General features: G+C 36.5%; 1 protein-coding gene across 1 annotated transcript in view; it reads left to right on the top strand.

The window, feature by feature from the left end:
• The window catches only part of LOC128524160 (potassium voltage-gated channel subfamily H member 7), a 71,403-nt gene that overhangs the window by 35,344 nt on the left and 18,495 nt on the right, over positions 1–17,564 (top strand). The window contains exons 5-9 of the mRNA XM_053496556.1: positions 276–490; positions 4,788–5,213; positions 12,337–12,736; positions 14,400–14,599; positions 15,568–15,820. Coding sequence (XP_053352531.1) covers positions 276–490; positions 4,788–5,213; positions 12,337–12,736; positions 14,400–14,599; positions 15,568–15,820 — 1,494 coding nt within the window. The remainder of the gene's footprint in view (positions 1–275; positions 491–4,787; positions 5,214–12,336; positions 12,737–14,399; positions 14,600–15,567; positions 15,821–17,564) is intronic.

Here is a 17,564-nt window from a genome sequence, read left to right as displayed (position 1 = left end):
ATTTTGGGCACAACCAGTATATAACCTTTAAAGCATGCATTAACAAAGCCTGTTTCTTACACTTTTTTGTAGGTGTAGGTGTACCATTTTAGTGTTTTACATACTTCAAAATCATTGTCATTATTTACTGTTGTATGCTTTATTTTAAAAACATAATTACTGTAGTTATCAGCCTGTACAGGAAAGCCATCTTTTTTAAAGAAACAATATACTTGTAATGAGTAAGAGTCAAGTCTAACTATGGTCTTAACTACCTTCTCAATCTTTCTCATCAGGTCCTTTTAACCATCTTAAATCCAGCCTGCTGGGCTCTACCTCAGACTCCAACCTGAACAAGTACAATACAATTAACAAGATCCCCCTTATTGCACTTAACTTTTCTGAAACTAACAATGACAGAAGAGCCCCGTCACCCCCTGTCTCTGAGAAGACCATCATCGCTCCGAAAGTTAAAGACCGTACACACAATGTCACTGAGAAAGTCACACAGGTAAGATCCATGGTGTTTTCATACTCTAGAATCGAATCATATATAAAATTATCAGAGTATATATTATTCAGCTTTTTTATTTCAGATGAACAAATACTTGCTTTGAATGCATATTTATTGCAATGATTCATATTTTTCTGCTGGCAAGAACTCCTTTAACCATGATGCAATGAGTAGTGTACGTGCATGTTATTTACAAGTTATGACACATATCGATCTTGTTACAAAGTGTTACTCACGACTCCAGACGTGCGCTGATGTCTTTGTCTCTTGTTTTAGTTTCAACATCAAAGTACAATGGTTGTTACAGTTTCTTGCATAAATCCACTGTAGTCACGACAAGTCGTTTGCTGTGTTTTGTAGCTTCGCTAGATTACAGTTACAACAACTGATTTTACTGTATCCTTTAGCTTCTCACTGTCAAAAGCTTGTGTTCTCCACACCTTTCTGTATCCTTCCGTGTCTTAACAACAACTGAACAATTAACGTGTGTGATAGACATACAGCTACACAACTCTGGAATGATGTCACAGAACAACTTATGAAATTATGTTACAATACAGCTTATGAGTATAATGCTAAATGCTTAAACTAAAAACTCAACAGACTTAATGCTTAATGCTTAACTAATAAATTGAAATAAAATAAACACAACAACAAATTACAAAAATGAAATATGGCCCTTACAAGTAGTTTCTCACTTTTTCATTTAAGTTCATTGGTCTGCATCAAGAAGGGTTAGTGTTAGAAGTTGTGTTAGAATATATTAGGAAATGATTTAAGAAAGTGTGATGACCACAAACGATGCCGATGTGAGACAATCTCTAAGTGCTACCTATGCTTCGCAGGCGGGTGACACAAAAAGGGTTAAATTTTCTAGGTATTATAAAGTTTGGAGTTGGAAGAAGTGATCTGAGGTGTTCCCTAATGCCATGACCTTATGAGCATTGGAAGTCTTTGGGATATGCAAGAGAAGACTTCATGGAGTGGTTTGGCTTTCCCATCATCAATACAGGAAGTAAACCAAGATTGGATGCATCACTTGATGGAAATAATTGTTGTGACATTGTATAAGGTTGTCAAAACAGTGGCCCGGTCAATAAATGCTTTAATGACAAAATTATGAATTAAAGCTTTTTAGGGAAATTGTATTGCTGCATTGTATTGCTTCTTGTTTTAGAAATTCATCATGTTAATCAAATACAAGCCTCAACCAAAGTAGTACTGTAGTTGTAAAAAAAAAAAAAAAAAAAGTAAGAATTCAATTCTTTTAATTGGTTATTCATTGGCTCTATAGACCTACAGTAATCTTTAGAAAATGCATGTACTTACAACAATGGACTATGGACTAAAAAAAGGAAGAATAAAAAAGATATACGATATCCAGGGATAATCAGTGTAAAATCTCCAGAGTTAATGAGGCAGTACATTTGAGTTCATAACCCTGGGTGAGTTTCTTTACAGTTACGCTACTATAGAACAGCGAATAGGCCACTAATAAACAGGAAGCTGCCCGGTTTATATGAGTGTAAGGGTTGTCTTGGTCTTACACTGTTGTTTACGCGCTATGGTGGGTGGTGTCCTCAGTCACATCAAACTCAAGTGAACTTTAGGATCCCTGACAAGTAAATATAATTAATAATAAATAAAAAATAACCTTTCAAATATTGTATTAAGTGTTAAGCATACAACGTGAACTCAGCAACAGTTTGAATTCAGTTAAAATAACAATTCAGGTGCTGTTCATTTCTTTGCTTGAAGTTATGAGTAGAGTTCCAGTAGCTGGCTCACTGTTGTCACTAATATAACAGTAACAGACAATTGATTTTTTATTTTATTTTATGCCTGATGTTTTCTTTCCCAATGCACAACAAATGTACAGCATGTTCTGTTAAAAAAAAAAAAAAAACATACAGACTAACCAGCCTATTTTATCTTATTTGCATCATATATGTACAATAATATTTAAAAATTAAATAGGACAAGTGGGACAGAAGTCAGATGCCACATACAATAGTTTTCTCTCCTGTAAATGTTCAACTCGTACAAGAGAATTATTGACCTACAGCTGCATTGTTCTGCTGCCAGTAAGAATGTCTAACAGCTACCCTTTACCTTGTTACTACAGACTATTGTGCAGTTAAGAAATCTCCAGCCACTTGCTTCCATTATTTAACACCCATCTCTGTCTCCCCATCCTCCCTCTCTCTCTCTCTCTCTCTCTCTCTGCAATGCATCAAAAGACCATCTGAGCATGAAGATGGATTTCCTACTGCTGTGCACAAATATATGCCCCAATATTGGCAGAACAGAATTCAATAGCACCGTGGCAGCCGTAGTGTTAGCATACCCCTTCCATCCGCAGGCTTGATTTAGGTCTTTCACAGACAGTGGGTTTACTCTGGGGACAGATAAATACTAAAAGTGTCCTTTTGTTAACCCACAGTCATTATGCAGACTGAAGGGCATCAGATGGCAGTCGCTCTCATATGTATCACTTTCCTAAACAGCTGTGGAAAGAAATGAGAAACGCAACAGACATATATTCAGGGGGAAAAATGCAAGCTTTCTACATGGAAGCCTAAGCAACTGTTATTCCTCAAGTCATCTAGCTTGGCATTTGAGTCAGCCATGTGGCTTGTCTGCTTTTTTTCACATCACCTTACTGTGACCATCTGCATGTGTGAAAGACAGATAACAGAAACAAAGGTCAATGTATCACTCCTTACTGAAGAGAGTGAGAAAAAATGCTGTAGAGGCAGCACAAAACAAGCTCTACTCATGTTGGCATGATAATTAATGATAAACTAATCAGGGTAAGATGCCTCATTTGCTGTCTGTCAGTGGCAATTTCTCTATGTGTTGCTGTGTGTAAGTGTTTGTGCTTTGGGCCTACTGACAGTCACACTCTCCCTGGTTTACAGTCAGTTTTAGCTACACAGCATGAGTTTGATCCTTTTGGCGTTTGAAAATATGACAACTGCTCTCTTGCTGACCTTGTAAAAGATGAATATTGAGACAGGGGAAAAAGTAAAACAAATCTTACTGCCCTAGAGAGAGCATGACATTGATGCTTACCCAGCAAAAAAGACAAAGCGCAACATTTCAGCCTCTCCCACCAAGAAAAAATCCCAGATTCATGCTTCTGCAGTTATGCGAATGCATTGTCAGCCTTCATTTTATAGATTATTTTCATGCATCTCTGGCCTATTACCCAAATGTGCCTCTGGAACTCCCCACACCTTACCCCACACCAGATCCATATTCCACTTTATGTGCACTTTCTGCCAGAGTTATGACTTTTTTCTCTCTTTCCATACCCCTGAGCAATGAACTTAAACTCAGCTTACTCCTGCAATAAACCTGACATGGGCAGCAAGGAAGCTTCGTCTTCTCAACATTCTGCACGAAATAAATGAGTTTGGACTGGAATGAGATTAATGTTTTGGTGTGGGACTCCTCCATACTGCCTTACAGTGAAATTTGGAAAGGAGGTTGTCAGTAGTAATGAGATGTTGAAAAAATTCTGATGCAACCTACATCTTACACAAAGCTCTGCACTGGTACACCAGCTAGCAGTTTAAAAATACAATAGCAGTCCAAAATGGAACAGATAGCAAAACCAGTATATTTTATTCATCACCGTTTCCTATAATCATATCTGAGCATGAGAATAGATGTTTTTTTGCCGTCAAAAATCTGTTTAGTTTGATTGTCATTTGCAGCCGAATAGTGGGCATACCAATCTCATCTCATTTATCTATCTATCTACTGTATCTATCTATCTATCTATCTATCTATCTATCTATCTATCTATCTATCTATCTATCTATCCTGATATCATCATGTATTTTTGTCTAAAGCTCCCTTTTGTGACTTTAAATAAGTGGCAAATAAATGCAATCTCGCTACTATTTATGCAGCTTGGGAGCTACTATAATCAAAAGAAAATGATTTTTTTCATTTATTTATTCATTCATTCGTTCAATAATCTTCAGTAGTCAGTTCATCCTAACAAGAGTCAATGAAAACCAAGCACACATAAACAATAACATACATAATGACTTATTTACATGTAGGTACTTCAATTGAGTTTCAGTTTATTTGAATTCAGTTTTTTAGAATATGCAATCATACATAAACCACATAATTTGTTTCCCATTGTCAGTCAGTTTGCAGAGTTTACAGTTTGCTTATAGCCATGCAGTCGACCTTAATAAATAAGTGAATTTCCCATTATTGTTATTATTTTATTTTAAAACATAATGCATTTTTATTTTGTTTGTCCATTGTCCAGGTGTTGTCACTAGGTGCAGATGTATTACCAGAGTACAAGCTCCAGTCTCCGCGCATGGACAAATTCACCATTCTACACTACAGTCCGTTTAAGGCCATGTGGGACTGGCTCATTTTGCTCCTTGTTATTTACACGGCCATTTTTACCCCATATTCTGCTGCCTTCCTGCTGAACGATCGTGAGGAACAGAAGAGAAGATTATGTGGCTACTCGTGCAGCCCCCTTAATGTTGTCGACTTAATGGTGGACATCATGTTCATCATTGACATCCTTATAAACTTCCGGACGACTTACGTAAACTCTAACGAGGAGGTAGTGAGTCACCCGGGGAAGATCGCTGTGCACTATTTTAAGGGCTGGTTTCTTATAGACATGGTGGCAGCCATTCCCTTCGACCTGCTCATCTTTGGATCAGGGTCAGATGAAGTAAGTGTTCAGCTACATTAACATTCTCTTACTGCCCTCTCTTGGATATGCTGTGTTTATATCTGTACATTTATTTCTCTTGGAGGGATTATGTTTCCATTAGAGATCAGTGCATACAGTATGTTGTTAATATTAATTAAGAATAAACTAACTCCTAATAGCTTAATGCATCTTCCTTTGTCACTGAAGTATTTTTTTATTTTGCTGTAAATAGTATGCACTTTGTTAGTCCATTTTATTTAGATGATTGCCTTGAATGTAAAATGGCAATCAGTGAGGTATCTAGACACTTCTTCTGGGCCAGACTGCACACAGACTTATTTACAGTATGTCTATGAGGATATTTCAGCTGTTTAATATACTGTAATGGCATATTATAATTGTGCATTATAATCACGGTAGTATAAGCTAATAAGGTAAAAACATATGGAACCTGTGTATAGATATTACTTCATAACTTCTGCTAGTTAAGAGAGTGTGTAAATGTAAGGAAGTTTGATATTTACCAGCTAATTTTCTTTATAAAAAGTAGCAAAAGGAACAATGAGCAAAAAATAACAACTTTTATATTATTAACAGTTTTTTTTTCCTGTGACACATTAATTTAAATACGAACTTAATAGGGCCTTAAATAATCCTCGCTTAAGTCTTTAAAAGCAATACTGATTTGCTTATTTGAAAGAGAAAAATAATAAAACGGCTTCAGTTACTAATAACAATCCTAAAGATATTGGTTTGTTTTTATTAATTACCAACAATAATTAAGGCTTGAGATGTCTCAGATGAAATGTGCACAGATTCTAAGTTAAAAAGTCCACTTATTTACTTTTCTTTATATAGGAGAATACATTTTTGTCATTTAAGCTTAAGTGATGGGCCACATCTTTAATAGTGTTGTACACTGTTCTAGTACATCTTACCAAAGTCTATACACTGATCAGCCAGAACATTAACAACACCACCAGGTGAATACTATTGATTAAATTGTATACCCGTGAACTGGAGACAGGCTCAAGGTCACCCAAGGCTCATCTTCATCTGTGAGGAACAAAGCCCAGGCCACCCAACCCGATGAAACAGAAACCCCAATGCAGCACAAACAGCCGGAAAAAGTCAACGCCGGCTCCGAAGAAAGCTGACCATGTCTTAACCGACAGAGATCGTGTGGAGCCACACTCTGATAAGCCACCTTGTTGGTTTTAATGTTAATTGTTTTAAAGTTATGGCTGATCAGCGTATGTCAGCTTAATTAGATGTACTCATTTTTATGTTTAAATCATCGTGTATACATTCTACAATATATATATAAGTCATTGTCAACTGAACAGATAAACAGGACAAGATATACAAAGTCATAAAAGATGTTCATAGATTGATAAATGTACCACCGCTAAGATGAGGATAAAAAATTTCCAGTACATTTACCTGTGAAATATACTGGTGTCTATAATTTGGGCTGATGATTGTTTTCTCTTTTTTATGTTAAGATAAAATAACATAACATACATTTGTACAAAGGTTTTGACATTTATAAAATCTTCCAACATTACGAATGTATTACAAGGCCAATTAAAGAATTTTACTGTCATCTCAAAGCCCATAACATTATGAATTGTTTTCAAGGCACGATACTTTCAGTTTCCCAGACAAATTACTGATTTTAGTGTAATTATTTGTTCATTTTCCTAACTTCTTTTAGCGTCAACCAGGCAATGAAAGAATGGTAATTTGAGGCTATTTAAATGCGTTTACGTCACTGAGAAACCAGGGGCAGTACCAGAGTTTTTTCTTTTGCTGGTGCTATGGGGTGATTGACTTTTCAGCAAGGATGCTTAGAAGTTTAGGGTTTACCATTAATGTGTACTGGTTGGCACATTTAAATCTCTATTTCGCCACTCCAATACAGATGCATGGACAGACACACATATGCAGAGTACCATGTCTGTGACATCTTTAATGTCCAGTCTGTCTTAAACACCAAGTGAGATATTTGTCTCATATTATATAGATCCAAATTCACAAGTCAGCCATCTTAAACAATTGTTTATAATATTCAATTTTGTAATGCCCTAGATAGGGCTTCTCCCCGGTTTGAGCTACACTGCCACTGTTGGACCCTGGATGGTACATACAGTTACTCTTTCTCCTTTCCCAGTCAGGGCTTCCACACATTAAGCCACACACAGGTCTACAGTATGTACATTTCAGCCTTTGATTTAGAGATCTTTTGTTTTAGAGTTGATTTAGAGATGATTTAGAGTTTTGTTAGCTAAGATATAACATTACATCAGTGAGCATTGCAAAGAGAAACCTATAAGGAGTCAGAAGTAGCGCCTAAACTAGTAAATGCATTAAATTCACAACAGGCAACAAAGGGGATAAAAATCACTTGAAAAGCACTTAGTATTAGACAGCTTTCATACAAAACACTGTGTTTATGGAGGGAAATATTATTCATTATAAATCCTTGCCTCACTAATGCTAATTTACAAAACAAAAAAGGTGCTCTTGCTAACAGGACGCGAGAGTTGGGTCAAAAGTTCAGTGTGTGCTCCACCCACTGACTGAATCAAATCACCTGTGCTGGTTTTATGTTTTAAGGTTATTTTTAACTTCTTTTTATTATTATTATTATTATTATTAAGTCATTGTATTCACAGATATAGATATCATTTCTTGGGGTATTGAGGGGGTGGGTGGGTGCTATGGCTAACTTAGCTGTAGCTACAGCACCCCAGCCCCCTTCTTGGCATCACCATGTGAGAAACCCTTGAGGAAAATGAGATATGTAGAGGTTATGTATCTTTGCATTGCATTCAATGCATGCATTCATTCTGTTCATTTAAGAGGTAAAGAACAGAACAGGGTAGAAATGACCAGGTGCTGGATGATGTTTCTGTGTAATATCCTGCTCATCAGATTTCCTTATACTGTACATACTGAATTTAAACTTCCTCTTTGTTATGCAATGCTGTGCAAATCTGCTACTTCTCATACAAACCCCAAAATAGGCATAGAGCCTGCTAAAAGGCTTTCATGTATTGAATGAATGGGTTAGGCCTCTAAGATATATTGTTTATTGATTTTCCATTGGATTTTAGTTTAATTTATTAAAAGGGGATCCCTGTAACCCTACTCCAGAGAGTAATATGGGTAAGCATATTGTAACCAAAAGAAACATTACTCTCCAGCGTGTGTATATAGTACTGGATATTGTGCTGTTATAACCCCCTGCCATTAATGAAATGGACTCAGATGACACATCTAAAGTGACTCACATCAGGAGAGCCTATTCTTGCTGGACTGGTTTATGTTTGTCTGCTTTGTTTGTGTTTGTGTATGTTTTTATGCCCATGGTTTGGCAGATGGGGCAGTCTGTAGTCAGTGCGTTGCATGTTTTGTATAGTACAGAGAGACAGATGGCAGGTGGCCTCAGGACATGTCTCATTTACAGGATTTACATCAAGTGATTTTAGGTCTCGAGCCTTCTCCTAAACCTTATTTGACATTGCTTTTCCAACACGGTTTCCTTTTTCTAAATACGTATCTAGTTTATCAAGGTTTATTAATTCTTCTTTTATAATAATGTTTTAAAATGATTTTTTTTACAAGACTGTTACAGGCACTAGCATTATAACAATATTTTTAGTCGTACCTGTTAAGCTTTTTTCCCTAATTATATAAAGCCAATTGCAAAGTTATTCAGAAGTTGTAGACATTCATATCAGGATCGTTTTGCCGGTCAGGATCTCGCTGATGATGATGTCACTAGAAAATCCACTTTTCCAAGCACCATGGTCATAACAACTGTGCTGTAAAACTAATGGAGAGATATTCATTTGAATTATGTGTATGATAATTTTATACTATATGGAATTTACAAACTATACATTTGTTTTACACTTTGGGCATATCGAAATTGACAACTCTACTAGGAAACTCGATATTATAACATAACAAAAGACATACATTTATTAGACATAAGAAAAAAAGTAAGAATGACTAAAGATAAAACGAATATAAAGTAAAGAAAAATATAAAGTAAAAAAAAAATTTACTATCCCATAGAAAAGTTGTGATGTAATGTGTAAATATGTAGCTATGCTAAGGTGCAAGAAGTTTAGTATATTGTGTTGAAGTTTTGAACAATGTAATGTTTATGCATACAGTTTTATCCACATATGAGATCATTATCCACCAATGAGGTGGATAATGCTTCATAATGCTTCAGTAGTTACAGTTGCAGTATTAAGCCCAATAAAACAGATAATGCATGGATGGACAATGATGGATAAAAGGCTAGATTAGAGAGCAGTTTTATAATCTGTAGCTAAAATGATTTGTGAAAGCCTTCCTTCCTGCAGCAGGACAGGAGCAATCTGCTCTCTACTCCTGGGGTTTTTTATTAGCGTGAGTGGGAGGGGTTCTTCACGACTACTGACATCATTGCCAGTAGGTGTTAAAATGTTAATTACAATATTATTAGGTGCTTAATTTAGAAATTGATGACAAAGACGATGGGAAAGCCAATAAATATTATCATAGTCTTTTGATACAAGTACATATTTATTTTTTAGTAAAACTACAGATGATTATTTTATATTATTTACAGATTGTTATTTCACTATTATTAATGATGTCCAGCTATAACTCTATGTAGATTTTTTGAGGGTCACTATAGGTGCATTTACATTAAAATTGTTCTGATTAGAGCTTTTAACACATGGACACCAGTCCGATAACATGATTTACATTCTTTAAGCTCTTACCTAGAATTTACCATATCTGACATGTGGAAAGGAGTTCTGCTGACTGTAAAGTGTTGAATCTGCTGGACATATAACAGAAAAGAAGGAATGTTTCCCTTAAATTTGAGGCTTAGCTAGGCGTCCCACCTTTATGATTGGTTACTAAAATCCAGCAATTATAATTGGTTAAATTGGTTTACTACATGAAAAGTGAAGCCATTTTGTGTCTCTTCTTCTACACAAGAAGGTAAGACAGATGTGAAAGAGTTGTTCTCATTGAGTTTACCAGTCTGGAATGGAATCTAAATTTCCCTACTGGAAATTCATCGCATAACATAATTTTAGTCTCTCGTGGGGCAAACATGCACAGAAACAATGCTATTGGATAAAGAAACAATCAGATCAAGTGTTTACATGGATATTATTTACCCCCTGAACAATTGTCCACAGTTTAAACCAGACTGTTCTAATTAAGGTTATCTCTAATTTGTTTTCTCATTTGGCTACTTACTCATTTTATTTTAGACTAAATTTAAGAAAAAAGGCCATTTGCTAACTCAGTGTTAACATGAATGTATGCAACTGTACTGGCAGACCCATCTTTTAAAATGAACTTTAAAAATACTCCCCACACTATTCCATTTTATTCCCTTTACAGAGCCCCATATAATTGGCAGGTAAATAAATGATCCTCTGCCAGGGGCCAGTTTGTAGTGTTGCAGGAGCCTGTTTCAGATGAGACAGAACATGGTGTAGACGCCATGGGGCTCATTTGCAGGGTTTACAGAAAGAAAGATAACCTTCCACAAATTAGAATGTATGTCTTTTCTGCAATAGTTGCAATAGTACTGCCGAGTTGAATATATACCGTGAATTAAAGACATATGAAAAGACATTCCATTACCACTTTCTCATTTCCTTTTCTTTCAGTGGCCGGGGCATTAGTGGATGTAGTGCTGGTCTCTAGGGGTAAAGCATGTAGAAAGGACTGTATAATGGGCAATAATTACACATAATTATAAAACTGGTAATTGGTGAAACATTTGTTTAAAGGCATTACTGAGGGAATAAGATACAGAGATAGGAGCTCTAGCCAAATTAGTCTATAAAATACAACCCTTCTAATTTGCCCATTGGCCTTAATTGCATGGTGGCTGGAAAACATTTTCTACTATATACAGTAATTTTGAATATTACAGGCTTTCCTGAATTTAATTTTGATACATTTAAATAAATAATTTATAATTATAATTTATAATTATATTAAATTATTAATATATATTAAACAAAAGTGAAGTTATATGATTTGAGTTATATGTAAAAATGGAAAAAATAACCACATTAAAAGATCCCTTTCCATTTGGACTCTGCCTACTTTTACATTTAAATAATCGAATTATGGAAAAACAATGCTACGAAATCAAAATTATTTACAACTGGAAATGAGTTGCCACATTGACTATAACATTTAGTATAAAAGCCCCTTGCAGCATGTTAATACAATCTGATTTAATGAGGTTTATAATAAGGCATATTGTTATCCCACTATAGAAAAGCACACTTGGGTTAACTTGGACTGATCTCTAAGCAATTAACACTGGTTCCTTATTCATTGTTTTGTTTTTTTAGGCAAATAGCTGGCAACACTATAAAATATCTGACATAAAAAGAAAAATAATAAGAGCTGTCAAAGTCCACTACACTGCTAAAGGTTTTGGACGCCTGACCATCACACCCATTTGTGAGCTTTCTCCAAACTGTTGCTACTACAATTGTAAACACACAACTATGTCAGATGTTTTTGTATTCTGTAGCTTCGCAGTATACCATCACTGAAACTAAGGGACCCAAGCATGACAGTGCCGCTATGTGCAAAAATAGGTCCATGAAGTCACACTTGGCCAAGGTTGGTGTCAAAGAACCTGTGAAACGCTCTGACATTGAACCCAGTAAAGATTTTTGGGATGAATTGGAATCCTTTTTGTGTCCCAGGCCTCCCCATCTGTCGAGTGCACAACCTCTAACAACTTAAAAAGTATGGGGGTGACAAATGGCTTACGTGTCCAAAACCGTTTATGCATAAATGCGATGAATTTTTCCAGACATTAGTGTCAACATTTTACACAAGCATGTGAGATTTTCTGTGCTTTTCAAAATTTTAATGGTGCCCAGGTAAACAAAAATTGCTATCCACCACACAGGTTATGCTTTGTAGGTTTCAATTAAGAAAACAAGAATGTAATTGGATTTCCTATAATGTCATCTGTTTGTTGACTTGTTTCAAATTTCATTTTGATTGCATTGCAGCAGTGTAAGTTTATTTTCAGTTTAGTTGTAAGTCTCTCTAACCTGGTACATATCTCTTTTGTCTTTAGACAACTACACTGATTGGTCTTTTGAAGACGGCCCGGCTGCTGAGATTAGTTCGGGTGGCTCGGAAGCTGGACCGCTACTCTGAGTATGGAGCAGCAGTGCTTATGCTCCTCATGTGCATCTTCGCTCTTATTGCTCACTGGCTTGCCTGTATCTGGTATGCTATCGGCAATGTAGAGAAGCCTTATCTGGAGCACAAGATCGGCTGGCTGGATAATCTTGGAGTGTCTATCGGAAAACGTTACAACTACAGTGATCCCAACTCTGGGCCCTCTATTAAGGACAAATATGTCACTGCACTGTATTTCACATTCAGCAGTCTGACCAGCGTGGGCTTCGGCAACGTGTCACCAAATACCAACTCAGAGAAGATCTTTTCTATTTGTGTCATGCTTATTGGATGTGAGTATAAGTTGTTTTAGGTTCAGTTATGCAGTGTAACTTCATGATGATAAAAAGTTATTATTGAAACGAGATTGACATGGCCAGCTGTTCACCGTATTATTATTTGGGTGTTTAATCATTCTTATGCGTGTACCACTGTAGCAGCAGTTTTTAAACATGTCATTAAGAATACTTGGTGGAAAGAACAGACTGCCAACCAAATGTATTCAGGCGATAACATTGTTGTGATGATAGACTGACATTGACGAACACAAGGCAATTCTTATTGTTTATGCTTTGGAAAGGAAGAGCCTAACTCATTAACTGCACACCTAGAATATGGCCAGTCTTATAGGTGTGTCTAATGAATTTACATCAATATTTACATGGGGAAAGTTATAGGTATTCAGTGATGGTGTACACACCTGCTTAAGTAAATTTTGTACACCTGTATGTAGTGTTTCCAAGGTTGCCAGATTTTTCTTGAGTAGAAGTGTCTAAGGTGGATATTTTAATAAGTGTCAAAATCACTGCTTTTAAACATTTTTAAAAAATTTGTGAAGGAAATTGAGGACTTGGACAGCATTTTTATTCTATTTGTATTTGTAAAAACAATGCAAATAAAAACAAAGGTTTTTTTTACATAAAAACCGGTTAGTATCTTGTTAATATCGTCATCTATACCGCTTTATCCTGTATTCAGAGTCGCGGGGGGCCTGGAACCTATCCCAAGAGGCTTAGTGCACAAGGCGGGGGTACACCCTGGACAGGGTGCCAATCCATCGCAGGGCACACACACATACTCACTCACACACTACGGGCAATTCGGGAATACCCGTCTAAGGTCAGACCTGCATGTAACACCACCCTGTATGTCTACCTTTTGGCCAGCATTTAAACGTAAAACACTAAGTTTATTATGTTCAGCTTAACTGTTAATATGGCTCAAAATGCTAAAATATGCATGATTCATTCATGCCAGCACCACACACACTATCATGGTAGAGTCACTGCTGTGCTGAAAAAGATTCATCAATCAAGTCATATCCAATAACTGTTGTTCTCTTGCCACTGACCAAAAAAGTTAAGACATGCTGATAAATTTTGCATAACAATCGATGGACTACAGTTAGTTATTATATATTACAGTATCTACACGATATGGCCTTAAATATGTGGACACCTGACCATCATACCCAAAAGCAGAAAGTGCAAAATTGCATAGAATGTATTTGTACTGTATATTGTGGGTGGAATGTGATAAAATTTAATACATTGACATAAATTGACGCTTACATATTTAAAAATACTTAATTGCTTTTTAAATGCTTTATTTTTTTTTTCATAATGCATTTAATTAATAGATGCTGACATGCACCATGAAATAGTTAAGCCTGTGTATGTCAGCTACTAAACTCAGCAGGCCGACTTGTGACCTCACTTACAGTATGACCTCAGTAGTAGTTATTATTTACCTGACACCAGCTACCAGTTTAAAAACAGTTGGTAATTATTGTTAATATTAATAATAATAATAATAATAATAAGTGTGTTTACTCAGCAACTGCAGGGGATGCTGAACCATTTAACTTGAAACTAATGTGTTGTCTGTATTGTGTCTTACATGCATATGCATATGAATATGTACATTAAAACTCTGTAATATTCTTGTCCTGGTTAGCCCTAATGTATGCCAGCATCTTTGGGAATGTATCTGCTATCATTCAGCGGCTCTACTCAGGAACAGCACGATATCACACGCAGATGCTGCGTGTGAAAGAGTTTATCCGCTTCCACCAGATCCCCAATCCACTCAGGCAAAGGCTGGAGGAGTATTTTCAGCATTCCTGGAACTACACCAATGGCATTGACATGAATATGGTGCGTTTATATGTTGGGGATGGAGGGGTTGCATGTATTTCCTATCTTTGTGTAGCCCAGTATATTTGATGGTTGTCATTATTAGCACTTTGAACAAAAAAAAGACAAATTTGCAATCCGCAGTACTCATTGTGGATGATGTTAAATTTGTGAGATAATCTTAATTTAGTTTATTACTGTTTTTTTTTTTTTTAGTGATTGTCAGCATTGTTGAGCTGCAAATTTATTGTAGGTTTTAAATTAGCTTCTCTAAGACATGTGAATAACAAGTGAAATGTGTTTTATGTATGCATAATGAACGCAAAACTTCTCTCTCCATTTTGCTCCTTACGAAATGGAATGACCTCATCACACTGGGATGCAGGAGGTATTTATAAAAAAAATGCAGGATTCTTCTTAGCCATTCTCATTCTCATCTCCCCAGACCTTTACTGCATTGAGCACTTTTCATCTTACTTTATTTTTATTTTTTTCAATAAGAGTTCCATTTCAGCTTTGCATCTGCTTTGATATGATATGTAAAGGTCTTTTAGCCTTTTAGTTGCTTACACATCAGGTGCTTGTGAAGAAAAAAGAAACAAACATTCCCGAATTTGTAAATTTTAGAGGCTGCTAGCAAGTTTAATAAGTTATCTCTGTAGTGGCTAAATTTGTTATTATTATTATTATTTAGTATTATTTTTGCAGCATTTGCATGTTCATCCTTATCTTTTCCCTTATTTCTTTTTTGTGGGTGGCCATTACAACTATATCGGTGTAATTCAGGAAAAAATTATAGACTAAGCCTGAAAACTTTTTCCTGAAAAATTGTATATGTCAATATGTAGCTATGTATGTTCCATACGGTAAGCTATGTAATACAGGATACGTGTGTATCATTATTATTGTTTCTGAAAACATTTGCTGTTCCTTAAGCTCAAGCTTTCTGCTTTATTGTTTCTGTCTGTTTTTTCATCTTTCTTATCCAGGTGCTAAAGGGCTTTCCAGAGTGTTTGCAAGCAGATATCTGTCTCCATCTAAACCGGAGCCTGCTGGAAGACTGTAAGGCCTTTAGAGGGGCCACAAAAGGCTGCCTGCGTGCTCTGGCCATGCGCTTTAAGACGACCCATGCTCCACCAGGAGACACACTGGTTCACTGTGGTGATGTCCTTACAGCACTTTACTTCCTGTCTCGAGGTTCTATCGAGATCTTGAAGGACGACATTGTAGTGGCCATTTTAGGTAATTTTGCACTTAAATGATTTTTAGATCTTGTTTTTTTAAAACATTTTATGTAAGCTTATCAGGATCTACTCCAAGGTTATCTAGTTTGTCAGCTAAAGCTGTAAGTTGATAATGTTGCCCTTTTGTTATATTGTAAATATACCCTGTCTAGTTATAGTCCCATGTGTTCCCAATTCATTTAGTCAATTGTATTGTCTTTTTTGTGTGACGATAATGGCATAATCTCATATTGCCCAGTCACAGCTGATGTCAATAGGAGTTCTGAAAAAAAGAGCACTTTGGATTGTTTTATTAGTCTGGAGTTAAAAGCAGGAATCTCATTATTTATGAGCTCTGATGGTACTGTCAATATTGATTTGTCTGTCTCAGTTTTCTTATATTGCCCGGCTAAGAATGACTGCAGTACATTTTAAAAGGTTTTGGTTCCGGTTAATGTGTTTGGTGTAGCCTGTTTATTTGCTTCAACCAATAACAATTACAACGGGTCTATTTGGCTTGGGCCTGGTATACAATAAAGAGCATAAGAGTACCTTTATAAAGACTGATGTTTTTTAATCCTTAGCTAAATTGTTATAAAAAGAATAGTTAAAAGGTTTAAAGAGTATATGAAGAGCTATTAGTGAATATGTAAGCTTAGATTGTAAAAACACTACTACTACTACTAATAATAATAGTTTATATGTAGTACAGTGATTAAGAAATGATATATTTAATAAAAGTGCATTTTATTTTACAAATATTTGTTTTTGTAAAAATGCAACCACGGGGGGGCGCAATTCAGTGTCTTCTTGTGCCAGTCCCAAGTCTGGATAAATGCAGAGGGTTGTGTCAGGAAGGGCATCCGACGTAAAACATTTGCCAAATCAACGATGCGAATCAAGAATATAATTCCCATACCGGATCGGTCGTGGCCCGGGTTAACAACGACCGCCACTGGTGCCGTTGACCTACAGGGTGCTGGTGGAAATTGGGCTACTGTTGGTCGAAGAAGGAGAGGAGGAAGGCGTGTTCGTAAGCAGAGAGAGAAGAGGAAAGGCAGGAGTTTAGGAGTGATAGTAGGGACTTTGAATGTTGGGACTATGACAGGGAAGGGAAGAGAGTTAGTTGATATGATGCAGAGAAGGAAGGTGGATATACTGTGTGTCCAGGAGACCAGGTGGAAAGGTAGCAAGGCTAGAAGCTTAGGATCAGGGTTCAAATTGTTTTACCATGGTGTGGATAGGAAAAGAAATGGAGTAGGAGTTATCCTAAAAGAGGAGTTTGTAAGGAATGTTCTAGAGGTGAAGAGAGTATCAGATAGGGTGATGAGTCTGAAGCTGGAAATTGAAGGGATAATGTTCAATGTTGTTAGTGGTTATGCCCCACAGGTAGGATGTGAGTTTAAAGAGAAGGAGAAATTCTGGATTGAGTTAGATGAAGTAATGCAGAGCATCCCCAGAGGTGAGAGAGTGGTGATTGGTGCAGACTTCAATGGACATGTTGGGGAAGGGAACAGAGGTGATGAAAATGTGATGGGCAGGTTTGGTCTTCAGGACAGGAATGTAGAAGGACAGATGGTGGTGGACTTTGCAAAGAGGATGGAAATGGCAGTAGTAAATACTTTCTTCCAGAAGAGGCAGGAACATAGGGTGACATATAAGAGTGGAGGCAGAAGCACTCAGGTCGACTACATCTTGTGTCGACGTTGTAACCTGAAAGAGATCAGTGACTGCAAAGTGTTGGTAGGGGAGAGTGTAGCCAG

The sequence above is a fragment of the Clarias gariepinus genome, chromosome 5, assembly GCF_024256425.1.
Source record: "Clarias gariepinus isolate MV-2021 ecotype Netherlands chromosome 5, CGAR_prim_01v2, whole genome shotgun sequence".
Lineage (NCBI taxonomy): Eukaryota > Metazoa > Chordata > Actinopteri > Siluriformes > Clariidae > Clarias > Clarias gariepinus.
Note: the sequence above shows the minus strand (reverse complement) of the source record. Positions and strands in the feature narration are given on the sequence as shown.